Raw genomic sequence first — 26,199 nt, forward strand, 5'->3', positions numbered from 1 at the left:
GGGAAACTCCCAGGACTCACTAGCAGTAGAAAAGATGTATAGTTTAACATCTGAATGAGCATAGAATGGACTCTGCTACTGTGTAACAATAAAGTAAAATAATGTGGACCCTTATACTGTACTTTGCAATTATGATGATGGATGTATACACTATTGGTTTGCATGTTGTACTGTTACTCTGACTAGCAATGAAATGCATTTAAATATCAGTTTTACTGTTACTGTTTAATTGTTTGGGATACCAATATTAAAAATAAATATTTCTATGTACAACCCGGATTCCAAAAAAGTTGGGACACTAAACAAATTGTGAATAAAAACTGAACACAATGATGTGGAGGTGCCAACTTCTAATATTTTATTCAGAATAGAACATAAATCACGGAACAAAAGTTTAAACTGAGAAAATGTACCATTTTAAGGGAAAAATATGTTGATTCAGAATTTCATGGTGTCAACAAATCCCAAAAAAGTTGGGACAAGGCCATTTTCTCCCCTTCTTTTTACAACACTCAACAGACGTCTGGGGACCGAGGAGACCAGTTTCTCAAGTTCAGGAATAGGAATGCTCTCCCATACTTGTCTAATACAGGCCTCTAACTGTTCAATCGTCTTGGGCCTTCTTTGTCGCACCTTCCTCTTTATGATGCGCCAAATGTTCTCTATAGGTGATAGATCTGGACTGCAGACTGGCCATTTCAGTACCCGGATCCTTCTCCTACGCAGCCATGATGTTGTGATTGATGCAGAATGTGGTCTGGCATTATCTTGTTGAAAAATGCAGGGTCTTCCCTGAAAGAGATGACGTCTGGATGGGAGCATATGTTGTTCTAGAACCTGAATATATTTTTCTGCATTGATGCTGCCTTTCCAGACATGCAAGCTGCCCATGCCACACGCACTCATGCAACCCCATACCATCAGAGATGCAGGCTTCTGAACGGAGTGTTGATAACAACTTGGGTTGTCCTTGTCCTCTTTGGTCCGGATGACATGAGCTTGCGGATCTTGCTTAGAAATGGCTTCTTCTTTGCACTGTAGAGTTTCAGCTGGCAATGGCGGATGGCATGGTGGATTGTGTTCACTGACAATAGTTTCTGGAAGTATTCCTGAACCCATTCTGTGATTTCCTTTACAGTAGCATTCCTGTTTGTGGTGCAGTGTTGTTTAAGGGCCCGGAGATCACGGGCATCCAGTATGGTTTTACGGCCTTGACCCTTACGCACAGAGATTGTTCCAGATTCTCTGAATCTTCGGATGATGTTATGCACAGTAGATGATGATAGATGCAAAATCTTTGCAATTTTTCGCTGGGTAACACCTTTCTGATATTGCTCCACTATCTTTCTGCGCAACATTGTGGGAATTGGTGATCCTCTACCCATCTTGGCTTCTGAGAGACACTGACACTCTGAGAAGCTCTTTTTATACCCAATCATGTTGCCAATTGACCTAATTAGTGTTATTTGGTCTTCCAGCTTTTCGTTATGCTCAAATTTACTTTTTCCAGCCTCTTATTGCTACTTGTCCCAACTTTTTTGGGATTTGTTGACACCATGAAATTCTGAATCAACATATTTTTCCCTTAAAATGGTACATTTTCTCAGTTTAAACTTTTGTTCCGTGATTTATGTTCTATTCTGAATAAAATATTAGAAGTTGGCACCTCCACATCATTGTGTTCAGTTTTTATTCACAATTTGTTTAGTGTCCCAACTTTTTTGGAATCCGGTTTGTACTTAGTGAGGCCTCCACCCAATATCTAAGGATTAGCACTTCTGCTTCATATAGCACTGGTATTTATTTATGGTAATCATGGCAGGCTAAAATATTGGGCCAATAAACATAAACATTAAATTAGAACTGTAACTTATGATAAAGTTTGGGATAGGTTACAACCAGCTAATGGAAATATTTTTGTTCAGCACCTCTATAGTTTGCAATTTCAGCAGTTATATGGTTTGCTAAGGTCCAGTTTACCCTTGCACTACACCTTGCAGTGGTTTGAATGAGTCTGGAAGATAAATTGGAGAGGACCTGAATAGAATCATAATGAATAAAATACCAATAATAATAATAATAATAATACAAATAATAATAAAACTCCTAAAATATCCTCACACAGTGATTGTTTTTTTTTTTTGTGACCCCCATTTACAATCTGGAATGAGACAGGAAGATTAAGGCAAATAATTAAAAAACAATAAAAAATGAAGACTACTTGAAAAGGTGCTAAGAACAGGTCATTCTATAAAATACTAAAAGTTAACTATAAGATAAACTACCCCGTAAACGCAGATTGTGTGTATTTAGTTTACAGTATGCATTTCATAAAGTATGCATTTCTATGACATATAGTCATATAAAATGTGGTTGTTTCTGGACATGCAACACTTAACACCATCCTTGCACTCAGCTCCTAAATATCTATGATGTAGCTTGGCCATTTATATGGACTCTCCTTTATGTAATGGATCTCTGCAAAGCTGCATCTCACGTAATTTGACACGTTTTCAGATTTTGCTGACAGAACAGGGCAATATATTTGGAGAATGCAAACAAACAAGTTACTGTTAATTTGTCTGGAACAAGGACAGACCGGCCCAGTGGCAGTATGATAATCTAAGAAGCTGGCCTCAGCCTGTTACTACCACTGCAGTCATATATATATATTGTGGGGATTTAGCAGGTAGCAGCCGGTAGCGGATGGGACTCTGGGCTTCACAGATGAGACAGGCAACTCTGGTTTGCAACCAAAATCATCAGGCTCCTGCCTGCGCTTTATTTCCCACAGCAAAATAATGTATCACAGCTTTGTGTTTGAAAGTAAAAATTCAACAAAACAAAGTCTCACCAGACTAGGCAGTCGTTCTCCGGAGTCCCAGGATCAGGGGAGTTTGCATTCAGTCAGATCAAAGGTTTTTCCGCCATTTATGATCATTCAGATACGAAAATTTTGTGACTTCAGATTGCCAATATGATATTATCGTGACTATTACAATTTTTTTGTAAGCATTTTCACAACATTTCCGATCATCAGAAATTATCGTATCTGATCCGAATTTAACCCATTTCGGGATTCAAACCCGTACTTTGATGAATCTGCCCCTAGACTGTCTCAGCACTCCTAACATACAAAATGGTAAAAACGCATGTAAGAAAAGAGTTAACAAACCTACAGGCAGGGGTGGGCCAAACCAACCAGGCGCCCTAGGCAACCCGGTCAGCCTCCTCGCCCCTGCACTTTTCCCCCCTCGCGTTTCAGCGCACATGCGCAGTTCCGGGGGGGAGGGTGGCGGCGACTACGCGATACTTCATTGCCCCCACCGTGTAATGACAAGTGGCGGGGGCAATGAAAAAGGAGCTGGCTTCCGTGTAGATGCGATGCTTTGGCTTTGCGTCCTGTCTCCACGGTGACCCAATACGTCACTACCGTTTTCGGCTTATACATGGAGCTTCAAACAAATGTGCGTTATATGATGTGAGATGGCCACGGCAGCACGCTTGAGAAAGGGATTGTGGTATTCCCGAAACGTCACGTAGATGTGGCAAATTGGATAAGTACTCACGCTGATGCTGTTATACATTGACTGCATGCTACATATACGGAGTGCGACTCGGTTGGAACATATATACTGTATACTGTATTATTTGTGTGTATATACTTGTGTATATTTTTGATCACTTTATTTTTTGCTTTATTTTAACAGTATCTGTACATCTGTTTTTTTTTTCTACTTTATAGTAGATGGCCATATTGTATTTCCTACTTTGTTACCATATCCGACAATTTTTCCATATATCAACCCTGCTTTTGATAAAGAAAGAATTTCTTATGCTGCCCTTATGTTCCCAGCTTCTATGCTCAAAATATTAAAACATAAATCTCTTATAAAATGAAAAAAGTAATTTAATGTACAGAGCTATACACATCAGTCAAATATTCTTTCACTTTACATACGGTTTGTGAAAGTCATTGACAATTTATCCTACAAGGCTTCAGGTATTGCCAGCAGAAGATGGCAGCCCATTAAACTGGAAATAATACCCCTTATTTGTACTTATGTAATTTAGGTAGCTTTAAATCCGCCATACCCTCCAAACCCAGCTTGTCCAAACACAATTAGATTTTGTGCCCTTGCAAGTATGTATGTATGTATGTATATCTTTATTTATAAAGCGCTACTTATGTACGCAGCGCTGTACAGTAGAATACATTAATACAAACAGGGGGTTATTAAGATAATAAAAGATAAATACAAAGTATAACAATAAATACAGATAAATACAAGATAAATACAGCTGCAACAAGTTAAGAGTCAAAGACACAAGAGCATGGAGGTCCCTGTCCCGTAAAGCTTACAATCTATATGCAAGTGGAAGATACCTTACAAAGCCCATCTCCTAATTCTGCTGACTACTGAACACCCCTCTCTCACCCCCCGAAGACAAGCTATTTGTAAATGGGTTAAGGATGTCCCAGCCCTAATAACGGAAACCATACTATCACCTTGAATTTCTGATAAGCATTAAGGATAAAATGATCCAAATCTGTTACATTCACAGAACTTGACACCCCACAGACAACACTTAATAAACCCAACAGTAAATAAGATCTGTCTCAAATGCACCAAACCCCTGCCAACTATATACATTTGGTATGGCAATGCCCCTGCATATATTGAATTTGGTCCAAGTGAGCAGAGGTTATTAATCAAACCCTAGCACTTATAATCCCATTGGACCCCCTCATTTTCCTGTTAAATCAGGTCTCAGAAGCAACCCCTTCAAGGACAGAGCAAGCAATTCTGGTATTCCTTTTTGTTACAGCGAAATGCCCTATAGTGATGGCCTGGAAATCAAACTCACCCCCAACTACCCCATGGCTGCAAGGGCACCTCCAGGAAGCTGAATTCTATTTAATGAATATAATAAATCCAGACAAAGAATTCCTCCAACCACCAGCCCCCCTCACCCCTTACCCCCCCCCCCAATGCCGTAGCAAAATTGGCGGGGGGGTACAAAATGAAACACAAGGGTTTACCCTTTAAACCCTGCATCAGGTGTATTTTGTAATTCTATCACTTCAAACCGAAATGTTTGAAGGAAAACATTTAATATGGGGCTGCACAGATTTAAGCCTGCACCTTCACAATACATTTTTTTTCCATTGCAGTAACTATTTATAAGGGAGAGTTGGAAGGTATGTTGTCTTCAATATCAGTATGCAATTATATAAAATTAGCAGCAGTATAATATCTTAAAATATAATCTACTGTATACCGAGATTTAAAACAGAAGCTGATTTGTCCCCTGTAGCAAGGACAGGCAGAAACATACCATTACTACAGGTCTATTTCACCAATACCATATATATATTTATTTTTAAATACCTTTACTATGTAACATAAATTCTGTTCTCCCTTCATACCCAAATAAAGGAAAGTGGCTTTGGCTAATGCATGCCAGGAATGTCAGATTAAGGGGATTTAGCATGAGGTTTATATTTATGTTGCATTCACCAATTCATTACTTTCATATATGCAATATCTTACTAATGTAGATAGCACTTTCCCTTATACATAATACATAGTCTAGCTATGAAACAGTGGCGCAGTTATATGAAACCTATATGTTTTATATATATATCGTTGGTGTATATTGGTCCAATTCTTGCCATACATAATGCTATTTGTTTATGTTATTCAAATTGTTCATGTAGTATAATATAGATATATTCATATATTATAGTGCATGCTTGTAAAATGAATAATGCAGTGTTGATTATTATCATGTTAAATATCCAGATGGATCCAAGGTTATGCCTGGGTGTAACTGGGTGTTTTCATGCTAGATTAAAGGTGTGGCATAAAATGTCATGATTTTCTAATTGTAAATGTTGGGAGCTATACTGAAAGTATCTTTTTAAACAGCTCTTTTTTCACATGAGACATGGCATATTTCCAGTACAGATAATCTAAGAAAGGCTGCTCCTAAAACTAAAGACAGTTTCCATCTATAGAAAGCTGTGTTTCTTTTGAAGCTACAAAGAAGGCAGATTTCATTAAATTTATTAACTCTCTGGTTTCCTCCAACTGGTACTGAACCTGGTGAATCTGATTGGCGCATTTTTTTATATACTTCAAATGCAACGCCATAAAGATAAATAGGACTGTGTCTGTACTAGAAATTGTTATTTGATCTAATTATGGAGAAATTCACTTATGGACAGTGAGACATGGGACAGTAACAAAAATACAGGTGTGGGACCTGTTATCCAGAATGCTTAGGACCCGAATTTAATTATAATGTAGTCTATGAGAGAAGCCATCATGTAATTCTGAGCTTTCTGTATATGGGGTTTCCAGATAAGGGATTCTATACCTGTACTTATATAGAGCTGGCATCTGAGATGCAATTCAAAGCTGCACTGTTAAAGTGCAACAAGTTACCAATGATGGCGCACCAGAGCCAACCCCAACATCCAGATCTCAAATAAAGGAAAAATGAATTCTAAGCAACATTGCAGTATGCATCCATTAAACATGTTCAGTGGTTTTAACGTTATTTCTGGTTGCAATTGAAAGTTATATTTAATTTTCTTGTCCTTTTGTCCTGGTTCTGACTCTTGAAACAATACAGCATGTTAGTTCTCCTTTAGCTGGCTTCTTCTACATTGTTTCATTCTCAGAACTATGAGTTTAGAGAAAAGCAAGGGTTTGTATATTGCTTTTAACCTGCCTGGGTATGAATAAGAATAAGGATAAGAGTGAGAGATTATGTAATACTGCATGTCAGCTCCATACAGAGGAATTCTGCTTTACTACTTCTAACATGAGAAAGCCCTTCTCTCCAGTAGAGGGCAGCGGTGAGAGCGTTCTGTTAATAATAGGAGCAGGCAAGTGTGGCCTGCAGCCATTTGCCCAGCAATACTGTGTGTATGTTCTGTGGAAGCTGACAATTTGCGCTCCCCCTTCCCCTCGCCACTTGCCGGTCCCGTTGTGAGGAGGCAGCAGCAGGCACCGGGGCTTGGAGCAGTTGTGCCGATTGCAGAGAGGACAGCACAGGAAGGAGGAGCAGCAGCAACATCAGCTTCAGCCCATTAAACCGTGGAGACAGCAGAGAGGGTTTGTGCCAGCCTGGGCACTGCTTAATCTCATCCAGGGACGGAGGATGCCAGGTAAAACCAACAGGAGCTCCAGTGGAAGGAGCGGCGATCCCCAAGGGGATGAAGCGCAGAGGAAAAAGAAGAAAAAGAAGACATCGTGCTTCCTAAATATCAAGATCTTCCTGGTGTCCGAGTGCGCACTGATGTTAGCGCAGGGCACGGTGGGAGCCTACCTGGTGAGTGGCACCTAACTTATGTCCGGAGCTTGGGCACGTCTGCAGGGTGGCCGCCTGGCCAGCTCATTGCCTTCACTCGCTATACTTAATACTTGTGCTCAGGTTACAGAGTGATGCCCAAGGAGACAGGGGACTTCCCAGCAAAGGTTGGCAAGGGGCTTGCAACTGTCACTTTCATACACTGCACTACTCTGTGCCAGCCTGCAGTTGCCACTTATGTATGTGGGAAGCCCTGCAGACTGCCATGCAGGGAAGAAACCTATGATGTATATATATATATATATATATATATATATATATTTATATTTATAAGCCCTTTTTGGTTGTCACTAATTGCTTGTCAAGTCTGCTGGGGGGCTGGGGGGTATGAGTAAGAGGATGATGGAGTGTTGCTTTATAGTATTTATAGTAATGTATGTTTATGCACAGCATGCCACTGGCTCATTTATTTCTACTTACAGCATGTTAGAACAGCAGGGCTAAAATGCTCTCACATTGTTCAGTGCGGGTATAAGAGAAACCATGCCGCATTATTCATTTACATAATATTACTGTTCCTTTTAATCCCCAGCCTGCTACGTTAACTCTTTAGGCTCCTTGCACAGTGTTGCTGCTGTAGGGTTAAACTGTCTGACTGCAGAAGAGTCAGCAGTGTGTTACTCACTAGTGCAGTGCTTGTCCTTTAAAGAGGAAAAAGGGGTCACACTGTCATAGTACTATGCTCATGTTTAGTTGCGATACTCTTGCTCTAGCTGGTACTGTACAGTACAGTATAGGACTTGCCATGCCACAGTACACATGAAGTTATGTATAACATCCAAGGGCTGGCACTTGGCGCATTCGGCCTTTCTTGGGAGCAAATGACTAAGCTGCGGCAGCAAGCAATGCACCTGAGGGCTAAACATTTTCACTGCTTCAAAGTGAAGGCAGCAGCGTGTAGGGAATGGAAGGGGGCGTCTGATACGCCACTCTAATGCAAAGCAGGCTTCGGATTTGTGTTGCATCAAGTTCAGCAGCCGCCAACAACTGTGTAACTGGGGAGGGAAAAGATGAAAAGAATGCAGTGCTCTTGGAGATGAAAGGCGCTGCAGAATAATTCCAGCATTCCCCTAGATCAGGTGCATTCACAGGGAAGGAAAAAAACTTCTTTCTCTGTCATTCTTCTGCGCTTCCTCTTATATACCATACTAGGCTTGCAGAACTTTACATGTCTTTGTGTCTGTCTATCTATCTATCTTCTATCTATATTTATATATATATATCTATATCTATCATAATAAATATACTATAGTTTTATGGTATCCAGGGCAGCAAATAAGCCATCACCCCAAATCTCAACCCTTAACAGGGCCACCCTTAGCACGTAACCAAGTTAGACATATTTATAAGCAATGGTTTAACTGTTGCCCTGCTGTCATTGCAGTGGGATTCAGGGCAACACATATCCACCAACCTCAAATTTTATCCTTATTACTGCCCAAGCTTGCCATCACTCTCTTAGAGATCCAGGGGTGAGCCCCACAGTTTGGGACCCACTGATATAACTTATTGACAAATATGTATTCAGCTGAATCCTTGATACTCTGCCAGCCAGATCCAAACTGTAATTAACATATGGTTTGGGTAACTGTTTGACAGCATCTTTGTGGGGGATTCATGCTTTGGATAATTATTATTATGTGTGTTCAGACATACACACCTAAAAGTTAGTATTGGTTTTATACTGCCCTCTGAAGGCTGGTGGGAGTTGTAGTTGCAAGTTTGACATTTCTGCATTATGATTTTTCTTGTTCCTTATGAGCTTAAATGGTAATGTATCTGCCATTCACTCACTGCTTTATGTTCCCTTTTGATTTGCAGGTATTGGCACAGAAGCAATTCAGTGCTGGTACTGGTGCTACTACTGTATGGGCAGCATTTCTAGCCACACCTTTCCTTATTTTGGTCACACCCAACTTTTCATTAAGGTTGAACTTGATAACCAAGTGTCTTTTTTCAACCGAACTTACTATGTTACTTTTTAAAATACATTTTTGGATAAAAAGATGTACCATATTTTAGCTTTTCAGAGAAAGAAAACTAGTTTGTTAATTATTTTTCTATTGTTATGACCCCTCCTCATTAGCTACAAAGTGCATTTCATAGTACAGGTATAGGATCCATTATCCAGAATGCTCGGGACCAAGAGTATTCCGGATAAGGGGTCTTTCCGTAATTTGGATCTCCATACCTTAAGTCTACTAAAAAATCAATAAAACATTAATTAAACCCAATAGGATTGTTCTGCATCTAATAAGGATTATTTATATCTTAGTTGGGATCAATTACAAGGTATTGTTTTATTTCTACATAGAAAAAGGAAATCAGTTTTAAAATTTTGAATTATTTGATTAAAATGAAGTCTATGGGAGACAGGCTTTCTGTAATTCGGAGCTTTCTGGATAATGGGTTTCCGGATAAGGGGTCCGATACCTGTACTGGATATGCTACAGAAGTTTAGCTGGACAGACTGCCAAATATAATGGTATGCAGCTTGTGGGACAGACATACCACTGGAGGCACTAAAACTATTTGGGGGCTAACATACTGCTGTTAGCTATAGCATGCTGCTTATGGGTCAGAAAGACTGCTGAAGGCAATTACATTCTATTTGTAGAACCAACCTACTGCAAGAGGCAATTTCTGCCTTTCTGTGGGATTGCCATACTGCTGGAGCCACTAACTCTCTACTTCCGGTGCTTGTGGGCTGGTATATTGCTGAAGGCATAGACATATTTTACTGGTGGAGGCAATTTACATACCGCTTGTGGGGCAGAGTGCTGACTGCTGGAGGCAACATCTCACTGCTTGTAAGCTGATGGATTGCTGCTGATAGTAACATGCTGCTTGAGAAGTTGACAGTGCTGTTGGCAATAAATCACTTCTTGTAAGGCTGACCTACTGCTGTTTGTGGGTTAAATAGGCTGTTGTAGGCCACAGACGTATGTAAGTGTGCCCCCTTTTGTGCTTTATCAGGCACATAGGCAAAGTACCCCTGTGACATAGTGACTGCCACCATGTAAAGCACTGTGACCCCCAGCAATCATCTACATATTATTGCACTGGGACTTCCAGTAGCCACCAACATAAAGTGACACTGACTTTTAACAGATTGAATTACAACCCCCAATATATGGCAGCATTGTGAGTCCCAGTATACAGGCTACTGCCACTTTGACGTTAAGAAAACAAGAATTTAGGGCTTTAGGTCGTCAGTCCATCGTCAGTTTCATATCATTGCTATTCTCTTTCAGGGTTGTGTTTACATTTTACTCTAGTAAAAAAGGGACTAAAAACTCTTTTAAATAAAACTCTAGGCACTTTGCAACAAATCAGCCTTCTATCTTCATTATTCTGCCTCTGCTCCTTGCTAGGGATAATGAATATACTTTATAAAGTAAATAACTAAAAATATTTACTGCTACTCTCTGATACTCCCATGGGCTATGAATCTAATTTTAAAACATGCAGCACATGTATTCTTAAATGTATAAATATTTAATAAAAACCTATGAATATTTAATGTCCCATGTGTTTATCACTTACCTATAGGTTATGGGATAGCATTTAATTTGCCATGTCACATAGCTGTCATACGTAGGCAGAGATGCTGGTGGCAGCATCTATAAATGTCTCACTCAGCATTTACATCCTGCCTATCCATCCAGTTTATGCTTTATGATACAGTTATTAACGAGGGGCAAATTAAAGGCGATGTCCACCTAAGTAATGACATTTGTTACATTACATTTTCCTATATACGTTATTAAAAACTTTTACTCAGTTGGAAAATTATTTGAAAATGAAAATGCAAGCATTCTGGATAACAGGTCCCATACCTGTAGTACAGCCACCACCTGTAGCCTAAACGCAGTATGTAAATGCAGTAACGCAAATATGGCAGGCCTTCTTATTAATCATCAAAATAACTTTATCTGTTTTCAAAAGAAAAATGAGACATTCCTTTTAAAATTAAGAATAAGTTTAGTGTTCTAGTAAGTAGCTCCCTTTACAATTTAAGTCCCAACAAAGCTAGTAGCGCTGCTAAAATAAAGGCAGTATCATGTCTATCTGTGTTGCTTTCTGTAGCCAAGTCTGTGTCATCCTTATCAGCTCAGTGCACCAGCCCCAGCTGCTGTGTGCGGAGCAGACATCAGTATATCTAACATCAATATATCACGTGGTACAGGGCATTCCATACATTTAGCTGCAGCTATTAGTCAGACCCATGGCCACAAGCAGTTCCTTTGGCTGGGCAGGCAGTTGTGCTGTGAAAAAAGTGAAAAAAATGTGTTACATGGTTCATTGCGGTCACGTCATTTGGAAGGAGAATAGCTTCTGAGCTTTTTTATTACTGGATTCTATCATATAAGCCATGGTTTGTTTATCCCAGTTTTCAGCCCTGCATGGCAGCAGATGCTGTACAAGTTTGCAGGCCGAGATTTTGGAGACACCAGAGAAGGTTTTTAACCTTTACAGGGAAATGTTGATAAAGGCATATTTTATACAGGTATAGGATCTTTTATCTGCAAATCTGTTATCCAGAAACCTACAGAATGGCTGCCTCACATAGGCTCTATCTTAATCAAATAATTTAAATTTTGAAAGATGATTTCTGTAATTTTAAGACAGTACCTTGTATTTTATCCCAACTAAGTTATAACTAATCACTATTGGAGGCAATTATTGGGTTTAATTGATGTTTAAATGATTTTTAGTAGACTTAAAGTATGGTAATCCAAATTACAGGACGATCTGTTATCCAGAATAACCCCAGATCCTAAGCATTCTGGATAACAGGCCCCATACCTGTACTTTAAAAGTTGTTAGTGTAACCGCCAGGTATAGTATTTCTGGGGCAGTTCCTAACTTATTTACGCTGTCCAGGGAATTTTTTGCCCCTTGGCAATAATACCCATCTGGCGTAGCATTTATATTGGGATGGCACCCTCCAGCTGAGTCTAATCTGGCATTCTGGCTAGGCCTAAATAGACCCTGAACCTTATTCTGAAATGTTAGCAACTACAGTATATCGCTGGTACATGAATCAGGGAAACAACAGCTAGAAGGCTGTACTTTGGAAATGTTTGGTTTATAGGAATGACTGCTTTTGCTTGGTTCCTCTCTGCACTGCTTGGGCCCCATATCTCTTTGAGTGTTTCTTCATTTGATCCCCTGTCTGTAAGATCCCTAACTCTGGCACTTCCTGGATACTATATCAGAAGTACAGGTACAACTTTCTTTTTTGTTTAAAAAATCCCAACAGCTGGAGGAGCCTTTTGTCTCATTTCATGATCCCATTGTTTATAGGAAATGCCATATGGATTTGGAAGAATGTGTACCTTCCCCAAACTACAGTTCAGCTGTGCCTTTATTTGTTGGCACCATTACACCAAATGCATCAGCTTTAGGTGAGAGCAAATGTAATTTAAAGTGCAGAATGAAAGCTGTTCCTGCACACAGGGATAGCCATTATTTATTCATGGAAAGCAAGAAATCCAAAGATTAAATAATAAAAACGTGTCGGCATATTGTGTTCTAAATACGGTCATTTTATAGCTTAATACCATCCAGCCAGGGCTCGTAAATAAATACTGTGTCCCAATGATGATGTTAATACTCTCCTTACAAGGTCAGAAATACACAAAAAAACAAACACATTTAAAGGTGTCTCCACTCAAAAACTGTTTATTGTATAATGAAAGAAAATGCAGTTCTTAGCAGTTTTCCAACATATGATCATTACACATTTACAATATTTATATTATTGTTGCCGTTTATGTATTATATATGTGTGTTTGCTATTGAAAACAATAGCTACCTGCAGTAATGTAAATAGTGCCACAAGGGTCCCAGTGAAAAATTTGCCCCAGGACCCCTCATGCACTGCCCACCATTGTGCTTACCCAACTTCAGCACTGTAGCTGCATAGGCAGAATTCCATCAGGCACCATGGTAGGGGGGGCATAACACATTCACACTCCCTGCTCCCTCCAATAGTCCCTCCATTGTCTGTCTGGCTGTTTTTATTTTGCTCACTAGTGGTTCTAACTCTTTAAATGTAGCAGAATCCAGCTGATTGTCAAAGGAGAACTCACTTCAGCTACAGTGTTTCAAGAGCCAGAGAAGAGACTACAAAACCATTGAAATGTTTTAATTAATGTGCATTGGAAAGTCGCACAGAATTATATTCATTATGCAAAAACAATATTTGAGTGGAGATCCCCTTTAAAAAATATGGTTATATGTTGAAGATATTTTCTGGTACGGTAATCATTCCTATTTACATATATTCTCTGGCAAAGAAACAGTCCTGGTTATGTTAGGGATTTTGAATTTACAATGACGATTAGGGCACTAAGTTTGCCCAGGAGCAGTAACCCTTAGCAACTAATCAGCAGATAGCATTTACTGGTCACCTGTTTAAAACAAACATCTAATTGGTTGCTCTGGGTTACTGCTCCTGGGCAAACGTAGTGCCTTTTATACATATGGGGGAAAGTGCTGGGTCAGTTTCCTTCTGTCTAAAAAGCTCAGCACTATACTGCCCAGGAAGGGCTTTGTATAATTTAGTTATGAGAGCAGGAGAGGAAAAAGCACCCTTTTCTGTAATTGGTTGCTTGGTTTAGCACTGTGCATAGATCAGGATTCTCTGAACTTTTCTCAACCCCCTCTCCTAATAGAATGTAAGCTCTGTTGGGCACCCTCTTCACCTCCTGTATGTGTTATTCTGTATGTCTAATGTATCAACCCATTTGATGTACAGTGCTGCGGAATATGTTGGCTTTTTATAAATACATTTTAATAATAATATATAATAATAATAATAATAATAATAATAATAATAATAATAATAACAAGAAGAAGAATAAGAATAAGAAGAATATTCAGACATGGTTACTTTATGGAAGCATGCAAGCACTTGGGGGTCTTTAACAGTTTATAATTGAAAAATAAAGTAATAAGTCTGTCTGCAGAAATTATATAAAGGAAGATGGAAAATATGTTTTAATTGTTCCAACACTCTTAGTTTCCTTTGTTTTTCTAAATGAAACTGATGCCACGAAAAGGCACATTTGCTGCCTCTGGTCTGGAGCCATGCTAGGTTGCAGAAGAGATGGCCAAACAGAGCAGTCTTATGCCTTTAATAGTGTCAGAATTCTGGGGATTTTGGATATCCTTTTAACTTAAAGTAAAAGGACGTGTAAACCCCCTGGAAAAACTGAATTGGTGAACAGCCTCTTAGAGATCTTTAAATACCTGCTTCTTCTGTTGTTTAAAGGTAATAGTAAGGCTGCAGCATTCCCTTATTCACTTGGGATTCCTTCTCCTCCTGTAACTCACTTGGTCCCATCCCTGACTGTGGCTCTTGGCTAACTGAGCATGCTTAGTTCTTCTCTACCAAACATACCTACCAGTATAGCAGCCAATAAAGAGGTGGCGCTGTTGTTTTCCATAAAAACTCTGCTCTAGTTGTGCATTATGCTGGAGAAACATGTTTTTTCTCCTAAGCTTTTTCTCCTGAGCTCAGCTTAACCATTACAGTGCCCAATCCAAGCAGAACTTTTTATCAAAGTAAGTCCTGCCTATGTAAGCCTGCATTCTATATTGCATGAACTTGTGCTGTTTGCAGATGTAAATGTCACTGAAGATGTGTGAGATGGAAAATGGCCACCAGGTGAAAGCTGCTTTTGGTTTTGGAAAATTTGATGGTGCTGGCAAAAGGAGGGGATATATGCAATACAAAGGGTGTGGTTTGGGTGGGGGAGATGTGCCCAACTATACATGGTACCGAAAAGAAGGGTTTACATGGTTAAGGGTACATAAACCCACACTGTATCATCTACTGTTTGATGTGATATTATTATGCAAGTAAACCATTTACATTTATTGCAGTGGATAAATGAAGATGACTCTGTTTTTCTACAGCGGCTGAAATGTTGACGGTCACATATAAATGTTGCTACTTAACAACCGTGGCACTTTCATATTCATTTTAATGTTCAAATAAGGATTTGGGATTGGTTTAGTATAGGACAAAATATTGTGTGTGTGCTTTATTTTTGTGGCATCGCTAATTTCTTTAGCTCCCCCGGTGATACATTAGAGACTTAGCAACATCTGCATTTTTACAGGATAAATTAAATGAAAACTCTTCAGAAGTGAGATGGGTTTGTAAAAATCTATATGCTGTGTTAAAGTCAGTGCTTCTCTAAAATTGCCTTTGCTGACCCAGTAAAATGTTTAGTGCAACTCTAATACTGTGAATCTTTATGTGCTGAAGAGTAGCCAGGAGCTGTGCCAACATACAAACCCTTAGTAAATCACCACTGTTGATGTTTCTGGCTGCCTTCTAATGACTGGCTGCATTAACCTTATTTGTGGCTTACTAAATTTATATGTATATAGAGCTGGCTAAAATGAGGGTTTATAATTATCTATTATGAGTGCTTGATGGAAAGTGAAGCTTCTACCTTGTTGCCACCATCTTTTTGAAGCCATTTTGTTGAACCAATATAAATAAACTCTATATAAATTCCACAGTTCTTCAGTAGAACTTTTTGGTTTCATTGACTTGGTTGTTGTCTATGAGTTTCCATCCCATAGGCTAAATACAAAGAGGTCTGTGGAAAACTTGCTGGGGCGTGCTGGTAAGGGTATTAAAATGTATGATTTGGATGGCCATATCTGGCCTGAGGGCCTCCAGCTGGACAGCCCTCTTTCAGACCACAGCTGGCCTTATTTTACTAGTTTTGGACTGGCATTGTATTGTTATGTATAGTGCAAAATTGTAGGATATGTACAACAACTCACCACAAAGGAACAGAGGTTCAGGTGTGCCACCCTGAGCCTTCAGCTATCACCATTTTTTGAATAGCAGGCACTTATTGAGCAAATCTTCAGGCAGAGTTCTTCATTAAAAATAGTTGTATTGGAGAACCACAATCGCCTTACGCATTTCCTGTTCACAGACACTTAATCATAGGCCTATGATTAAGTGGTGTGGACACAAAGTGCCTGCTCTTCAAAAAACAGTGATATTATCATATATAGGTTATTTTCCAACACTGGCCAAAGTTCAAGAACATGAGTTTATCACAGCTGTACTTTTGAATATTTATTTGAGAAAAGGGTTAAAATGAGGAGGTTTACTGTTAGTTTGGATGTACTAAAAAGAACTGAAATGCAGGGAGTTTTTAGCATTGACAGCATATAGGACTCCATAGTACATTGTAGGGAAACCTGCGTCCCAGCATTCTTCCCATTTCAGTTTATTTACCTCCACTATGTAAAAAGTGCAACATGGTGGCGCATTAGTTAGCACTGCTGCCATACACTACTAAAGTCACTTATTTATATAATTTCAGTATGTTAGGCTGGGCTTACAATAATATTATAACAAAACAATGACTTTGCATGCATTAAAGGTTACAGAATGACACAGTTGGATTAGAGAGTGTCACTCACTTGAGCAGTACAGGTGGCAGCACAGAAAACAATGCTAATGTGAAGAAACTTTAATATTGGTCGGCATGACTTGAGTTGAGTGGCCTAACTTTATTTCCACAGGGCCACCTGCAAACTTGCCCATGTGGTCACACACATTTTAAGTTAAGTACACAATTCACCATTGGTTACACCATGGTTTGTGTCAGTCTTTTAGTTGGATTTTTAATGTGTCCATGTAGGAGAAAGGTGTGTCTGGCTGTGGGAAGCCTAAAGTTGCGCTGGTGTTGCAATTTATTACATAGAAAGACTAGGGTCATTGTAATGTTCTGATATTTTATGGTCTTCGGGGTTTTGTTATCCAATCTGTAATGTTAATTAGGTTTTGGGGGTAGAATTATTTTTTGTAAAGTCACTACAGGTATGGTTTTCCAGAAGGCTCAGGGCCTGGGGTTTTCCGGATAAGGCATATTTCTGTAATTTGGATCTCCATAACTTAAGTTTGCTAAAAATCATTTAATATTGGATAAACCCAATAGAATTGTTTTGCCTCCAAAAAGGAGTAATTATATCTTAGTTGTGATCAAGTACAAGGTACTGTTTTATTATTACAGAGAAAAAGGAAATCATTTTTAAAAACTAGAATTATTTGCTTATAATGATGTCTATGGGAGATGGCCATTACATAATACGAAACTTTCTGGGTAACGGGTTTCCGGAAAAGGGATCACATACCTGCACTACATTCCCTTTAAGATCTAGGAAAGTAAATTCTGAGGCTAAGCCACTGCATTAAAGAGAATACAACTCATTTCAGTGTGTCTGCCCAAGGATATGTTTGTAACTGCTCTACATATGTCTGCTGATTCATTGATTAATTAAATCTGCGACTTAGCCACATTGTCATCATTTCATAACACAGATGGTGTCTCTTTGCAGGAAAGTCTAATTATTAATATTACTGGAACCTACACAAGAAATAGACTTAACTCGATTAAAGAGATGAGGGCCAGAAAGATCAAACCTGACAGTGCATAAAAACGGCAAATGGCAACCAGACCCTTATACATGTGTGTAATTATATCTCCTTATACAGGTCCTTTTCAAAAAATTAGCATATTGTGATAAAGTTCATTATTTTCTGTAATGTACTGATAAACATTAGACTTTCATATATTTTAGATTCATTACACACAACTGAAGTAGTTCAAGCCTTTTCTTGTTTTAATATTGATGATTGTGGCATACAGCTCATGAAAACCCAAAATTCCTATCTCAAAAAATTAGCATATTTCATCCGCCCAATAAAAGAAAAGTGTTTTTAATACAAAAAAAGTCAACCTTCAAATAATTATGTTCAGTTATGCACTCAATACTTGGTCGGGAATCCTTTTGCAGAAATGACTGCTTCAATGTGGCGTGGCATGGAGGCAATCAGCCTGTGGCACTGCTCAGGTGTTATGGAGGCCCAGGATGCTTCAATAGCGGCCTTAAGCTCATCCAGAGTGTTGGGTCTTGTGTCTCTCAACTTTCTCTTCACAATATCCCACAGATTCTCTATGGGGTTCAGGTCAGGAGAGTTGGCAGGCCAATTGAGCACAGTAATACCATGGTCATTAAACCATTTACCAGTGGTTTTGGCACTGTGAGCAGGTGCCAGGTCATGCTGAAAAATGAAATCTTCATCTCCATAAAGCTTTTCAGCAGATGGAAGCATGAAGTGCTCCAAAATCTCCTGATAGCTAGCTGCATTGACCCTGCCCTTGATAAAACACAGTGGACCAACACCAGCAGCTGACATGGCACCCCAGACCATCACTGACTGTGGGTACTTGACACTGGACTTCAGGCATTTTGGCATTTCCCTCTCCCCAGTCTTCCTCCAGACTCTGGCACCTTGATTTCCGAATGACATACTTTGGACCACTGAGCAACAGTCCAGTGCTGCTTCTCTGTAGCCCAGGTCAGGCGCTTCTGCCGCTGTTTCTGGTTCAAAAGTGGCTTGACCTGGGGAATGCAGCACCTGTAGCCCATTTCCTGCACGCGCCTGTACACGGTGGCTCTGGATGTTTCTACTCCAGACTCAGTCCACTGCTTCCGCAGGTCCCCCAAGGTCAGGAATCGGTCCTTCTCCACAATCTTCCTCAGGGCCCAGTCACCTCTTCTCGTTGTGCAGCGTTTTCTGCCACACTTTTTCCTTCCCACAGACTTCCCACTGAGGTGCCTTGATACAGCACTCTGGGAACAGCCTATTTGTTCAGAAATTTCTTTCTGTGTCTTACCCTCTTGCTTGAGGGTGTCAATGATGGCCTTCTGGACAGCAGTCAGGTCGGCAGTCTTACCCATGATTGCGGTTTTGAGTAATGAACCAGGCTGGGAGTTTTTAAAAGCCTCAGGAATCTTTTGCAGGTTTTTAGAGTTAATTTGTTGATTCAGATGATTAGGTTAATAGCTCGTTTAGAGAACCTTTTCATGATATGCTAATTTTTTGAGATAGGAATTTTGGGTTTTCATGAGCTGTATGCCACAATCATCAATATTAAAACAAGAAAAGGCTTGAACTACTTCAGTTGTGTGTAATGAATCTAAAATATATGAAAGTCTAATGTTTATCAGTACATTACAGAAAATAATGAACTTTATCACAATATGCTAATTTTTTGAAAAGGACCTGTATATGTTCCACTGGGGTGGCTAAACTGTGATTGAACCGTGGCTCTGAATGATTTGGCTTAATTGCCAAGTCCCATGGATCTGTATCCAATGTACACTAATAGTGTAGTACACGGTTGCACTCGCTTACTCTCAGAATGTTCAGGGGAATAAAGTAATTGTAAAGTTTTAATTAAACAGAATGGCTTTTTATTCCTGTTCATATGCAAGGTTTTTGTTTCTCTAAATTCTGATTGTCTAGGAATGCTAAGTGTCGAGGAAAAGTATTACACATGTGAAAGTACATATATTGCCATTAAAGGAGCACTCATAACCTGGGCAGTATTCCACTTATAATTGGAGCCTTCCTTGTTACGGAAATAGATATAAAAGGGGCTATGTGGTAATCTTAGCCCAAATGTCACTACTGTTTCATTTTTCAGTTTTCTTTTGGGTGTTACTCACCATAAAGAAGGATAATTGAAAAAAAAATCTTTGTACCCAACTTTTTTTTGTACCCATGTTGTTGGTCTGAATGAAACAATGATGACAAAAAAGTGGTCCTTGTTCAGAGCACAACAGATCAGCCTTAAGTCTTTAATGGTGTCAGAATGCTGGGGGCTAAGGGGAAAGTTATGGTTACATTAACCAACACTGTATCATTTAATGCCATTTACAGGTATGGGGGTCTGTTACCCTGAAACCTGTTATCCAAAAAGTTCTGAATTACGGGAAGCCCATTTACCAAATACTCTATTATAAGCAAATTATTTTAATTTTAAAAAATGATTTCCTTGTTCTCTGTAATAATAAAACAGTACATTGTATGTGATCTCAACAAAGATATAATGAATCGTTATTGGAGGCAAAATAATCCTATTTAATGTTTAAATGATTATGTAGTAGACTTAAAGGAGAAGGAAAGGTAAAAACTAAGTAAGCGATAAGATACTATGGGCCTGATTCACTAAAGGGCGATAAAAATTATCGCACGCTTTTTCGCGTTAAAAAATGCAAAATAATTTGCGCGCGATTCACCATAGTATTATCGTGTGCGAAAAATCGCCATTTTCGCATGCGGTATTTCTCGCACTAGTTTTACCGTTATACAAAAGTACAGTAAATGATTTTTTGCAATAAAATATGGACTTACAGTGTTATTTATTCAAGTATGTGTTTCCCCTAGAGTGACGCAGCCACCAGTTTGCAGCGAAAGGTTCATTTTTAATATAGTAATTTTCTGCAAGTATTGGCGTGTATGGCTAACATGGCGTGCGTTCATTTGCGCAACTATTTCTATTTGGCTACAAGTGATGAAATGTTTCGCCAGGCATGGATTCGCAGCGAAGTTTTGGACGTGCGTTGAATTTTTTCGCGGCAGATTTTTTCATGTGTTTCGCAAAACAATCCGCCAATGGCAAAACGCATGAAAAAATTCGCCACGCAAAAATTCACCGCACATGCAAAAATTGATACAAGTGTCAAAAAATAATAGTCACAGCAACAATTTTTTTGCCCGCACAACATTTTTGCCGTTTCGTGGATCTTTCGAAAGATTTGCTAATTTTTCACTAAAGAAACCAGAACACATTTGCTCATCACTAGTGGCTACTATTTATAAGCATCTACTATTTATATGATACCATTTATATGTGGCTAATATTTATATACATCATTTATATGCGGCAACAATTTTTATACACTATTTCTATGCTACCATTCATATGCGGCGATTATTCGCGTAATTTAGCGCATGTACCGGCAAATACCGCATTGAAATAGTCTTTTCGCGAGTTAAATAACGAATGCAATATCGCGTGTAAAAAAGCGCGAGTATGCTTATAGTGAATCGTGCGAAAAATCGCCAAAAATTTTTTTAGCGCACAATAAAAATAGCGCATGTTTTATTGCCCTTTAGTGAATCAGGCCCCATGCATATTATTTACTAATTGCAGACATTTAATGGAAGGCAGATGGAGGCTGTAGATGAGATGAGTATGTAGGTGTAGATGAGTCTTTTCCTTGTTGGCATAGCACTGGCCTCAGAACGATACATCAGGATGCATTGCTTCAGAACTAGCAGTCTTCTTGGAATTTGGTAGGGAAATGGTTGTCTGTGTGCAGTACATACATAAATACAGTATGTGCATGTATAAAACATAGACGTATGGACATGTAGCCATGTATCCTGCAGCTTAAGTTACATTTCCCTGCATAACCACATAACCAGCAGGATTTCTAGTAAGTTGTTTTGGTAATTTCATTTGTACATGTCGAGTTTTTAAAGACCTGCCTGAAGGTGGCACATTATTGTTAACAAAAAACAACTCTTTTCAGGTAGAAGTTTTATTAGTGGAGGAGATCAAAGAGAAATGAAGGACTTTCCAGTAAGAATCCAGGACTGCGGGCTGTTAAAATCAGGACTGTCCTGTGAAAATTGGGATGTTTGGGAGGTATGACTATGTGACTGATAGCCCAACAGATCCCAGAAAAGCAGTCTAAATCAATTAACTACAAAAGCTGATTCGGACCAATTGCTGAAATCCAAATCACATTATAGTAATAAGATTTTTCATTTCAAGTTAAAAATTGAGCCTTAATTTGTGAATAGTGCTTGCTTTAATTACCTGTCTATCCATTACTTATATTCTTGGCATGAAATATAAGCATCATTTGGAAACATTGAATAAAAGGATGGCAGATGGGCACCCTGTAAAACTCTCCTGATAGGAATGGTTTCTGACTAGTGCCCTCTCCAACAGCTGCAGGCAAAAAATAGCCCCTTCCTTATTACTAGCCTGGATGTTTGAGGTGTATCTATGCAAAAAACAAGGCTGCAAACTGATAACTTCCTGGAAGGAAATGATAAAAGAGGTGCAAAAGTGAAAGTAATACATACGGGGTGCTATCATTAATGGAGTCCAAAACTAATCAAAATGGATTGGTGTCTGGTGAGCAGTTACATGTATTAGTGCTATATTAGTTTATTATATGTGCCTTTTCTCGATTTAAATGGCTGCCCCCATGGCTACACAGCAGCTTTGTTAATATAAAATTTAAATAAACAAAGCTCCTGTGTAGCCATGGGGGCAGCCAATCAAATCGAGAAAAGGAGAAAAGACACAGCTTACATAGCAGATAACAGATAAGCTCTGTAGATTTCTATTTAATTCTACAGAGCTTATCTGTTTTCTGCTATGTAACCTGTGCCTTTTCTCCTTTTTTTCCAGCTTGAATGGCTGCCCCTGTGGCTACACAGCAGCTTTGTTTGTTTAAACTATAGTAGCCTTTACCAGCTTTTATCAGTGCAGGCAACAGTACATTATATTTTAATTAATTTAAAATATTTTCCTTTTTGGTGTTACTGTTCCTTTAACCTATTTGATCCCTGAAATTTAAGTTGTATCCTAGTCTTGAACCATATTTCTTCCTCTACCACCTGTTTGCTGTTTTTCACACATTTCTTTATTTCTTAACCCACTGATTTCTTCTTTTTTAAGGTTATCCATCTTCTTGACACCAGCACCAACACTATAGAGCTATTTAACACTTTTGCAACCAGGAAGGAGCTGCTTTTTTAGTCAGCTGTGGGGAGAACAACAAGAAAACAAATGTTTCATTGGTTGCTGGGGGGTTACAGGCCTGGTGCAAACTTAATCAGTGTTCGTAAATTTGCCTGTTTGTGTTTACTGTTAAGGGGTATATATATAAATATATATATAGATACAAATTGCTGGCAAGCTGCACACCATAAGAAGAGATAATACCTGGGTTCCAGTGCAGAGAGAGTGGGTATACGAGATTGGAGTGACAGCACTCGCAGGCTTTTCACGAAGAAGTCACATAGTCACATAGTTTCAGTAAATAAATGTGAGGCTTTATTTAGTTCGACGTTTCAGCTTCTAACTGGAGCTTTCATCAGTGTACCTCCAGTTAGAAGCTGAAACGTCGGACTAAATAAAGCCTCAGATTTATTTACTAAAACTATGTGACTTCTTCGTGAAAAGCCTGAGAGTGCTGTCACTCCAATCTTATATATATATATATATATATATATATATATATATATATATATACTGTATACTTGAATTCCAACAGTAATTAATTGTTCTTATAATGTTGTCAGGCGTGCAAATTATGTCTGCACCCAATTTTTTTGGGCAAGTTATGCAGGGAATGCCCCTTCACACGTGATGCCAATAAGGAAAGGAGCATCACAGTGCAATGCATCGTGGGTTGAGTTGTTCCTTCATGCTTGTCTGTAAGGTGTGGAGTATTGTTACATATTGTTAGTGTAATATCACTATTTTATTCCCTTATCCACTGCAAGGATGTCAAATGATGCAAATGATGCAGAACTGTTTTGCATCTGGATTTCACCATGTAAATAGATATATTCATACTTTCTGAGGAACAGAAACAGATAACAGTGATACATAAACTGTATTAGGTGTTTCTGTGTTGTGTGGGCTCTTTAGCACATTTTGCTTCAGAATCCAGAGTTCCCCTTTAGATTTATGGCTGTTATTAAGGCAGGTATGGTTATTATCCACTTCATATATAGCATTCAAGTTGGCTAAGGGCTCTGGCACAAGGGGAAATTAGTCGCCCGCGACAAAACTCCATGTTCGTGGGCGACTAATCTCCCCGAGTTGCCATGACCCGCCATCCCACCGGCGAACATGTAAGTCGCCGGCGGGATGGCACACACGGCGGCGCGAATTCCCGAAATTGCCGAAAAAGACTCGTGAGGCTTTTTCGGCGATTTCGGGAAATCGCGCCGCCACGTGTGCCATCCCGCCGGCGACTTACATGTTCGCCGGTGGGATGGCGGGTCGTGGCAACTCGGGGAGATTAGTCGCCCGTGACAAGGGAGATTTGTCGCAGGCGACTAATCTCCCCGTGTGCCAGAGCCCTAAATGTAAAACTGTGGGCTGCTTTGTAATAAGATGAGGAGCAATGCAAAAGAAAAATGCTAACAACTGGCTGACACATCCAAGTCTTTTATTTCCTAACAAGATGCTTTTCAAAGAGTTCATATAGAACATACATCTCTTTCTGTAGACAGGCATACACAGCACAGAATGCGAGTGGCATTTGGATCCTGCTTGCTGCACATATGTCACTGGCCAAGCAGTCTGTCAGAAACCAGTCGTTGTAATCACTTCACACGTGTTACATTGGGAGGTTTTGGAAGTGCTACTCCATCACTGCAGCCCATTTTGTAAGCTCCTACCATTGACAGGTTTCTAGGACTCTCTAGACAGATGGCCACCTCTGTTTTTTCCCTTCCTCTCTAGCATAAATGATTTTGCATGAGCAAGGAATGAAAATAACCGCAACAATGGCTGCTTTGTTTCTTCTGGTCAGGGGATGTAACAGAAGGTACAATGTATTAAAGTAATATGATGCTCTTATGAGGATCTATTTGTCATTATTTAAACAAAACAACTTCAAGCAAATCTGATACAAACTGTAATGCAAAAAAACCATTATAGTGCAGAAACATGAGCAAGTGATATACAGCAGCTGCTCCATAGTGCATTATTGCAGGGAGAGTGTCTTCCATTAACCTTCTTGATCACACAGGCTCCCAACACAGCAGCACCAGTTCCTCAGAAATTCCTTAAGGTTAAAGGTGAAACAGTGTTACTTTGGCCACGTAATGCTAATAGGAAAGACTGGTAATGCAGAATCAATGTATGATATATTACATTTCTCATTTCATTTATTTCATTACTCTTTTGATGACATTATGATATAGTGTAGAGTGAATTCTGCTCTAAAACATTCACAATCCAGATAACCAATAAGCCTGTAAAAATATTCCTTGTGTTTCCATTAAAAAACATGTTATATAAGGAATAATGTGCCATGTAAGTGTACAAGGCTTTCACAAATTTTTGTCGGTCATTTACCTTAACTGGCATCCCAAAGCAGTGATGAGAATTAATGACACAACTCAGCAAGGTTTATAAGGAAATATTTTACAGCATATTTATGACTTTTGTGTATTATAAGTAATATATATGGTAATTGTGAGCAGTTCTATTGCCATTAAAAGGATATTGTGTCTAAAAATGTGTTTGCCCTCTACAGCTGTGGGCTGATAGGCATGCATTCTGAATGGGGAAAAGAGTACTATTTCTCTTCCCCCCAGATTATTATGACTGTCTTTACCAGGTACCTACTGACAGTCCCAGAAGCCATGCTTAGGCATGTGTATGTGCAGACTAAATGAGTGTCCTAGAGCACAGAACACTTGTTTAATTTGCTGATAACCTGGAATCTGGTTGATGTGTATGCACATTCTGAGCGATTGTCCTGTTATTCAGTCTTGCGTGAGTGTCACCCCCACCCCCCATATGGCCACCCACACCAGGAAAGGTCTCTAGTGCAGATTGCCACTTGGTAGGGGGGAGCATATTTGGAGTAGTATTACTGCTTCCACCATCCAGAATACAGGCTGTCAAATCAAAGCTTTTTTTGGGGGGCGCAGGGGGGAGTTTTTGTGTCTATTAAAGGCTATAAGCATATATTTTCAGCTTATTCTTGGTTATTGTGAATTCTAAAAAAGATACATGGTAGTGTTAACAACAGCAGGTATTTACTATTAATGTTAGGTTAGATGATCTGTTGAACCATAGCCCCAGGCTTTATAATACAGGCCACAGGTGGTCACAGGTTTTGTAGGTGAATCATTATAATGAAATTACT

At 39.2% G+C, this 26,199-nt stretch overlaps 1 protein-coding gene across 1 annotated transcript in view; it reads left to right on the forward strand.

Moving 5' to 3' along the window:
• Window positions 1-6,887: 6,887 nt before the first annotated feature.
• The window catches only part of slco3a1 (solute carrier organic anion transporter family member 3A1), a 155,650-nt gene continuing 136,338 nt past the window's right edge, over window positions 6,888-26,199 (forward strand). The window contains exon 1 of the mRNA XM_002933314.5: window positions 6,888-7,344. Within this exon, the coding sequence (XP_002933360.2) occupies window positions 7,174-7,344 (171 nt within the window). The 5' untranslated portion in view covers window positions 6,888-7,173. The remainder of the gene's footprint in view (window positions 7,345-26,199) is intronic.

This window comes from Xenopus tropicalis, chromosome 3 (genome assembly GCF_000004195.4).
Source record: "Xenopus tropicalis strain Nigerian chromosome 3, UCB_Xtro_10.0, whole genome shotgun sequence".
NCBI lineage: Eukaryota > Metazoa > Chordata > Amphibia > Anura > Pipidae > Xenopus > Xenopus tropicalis.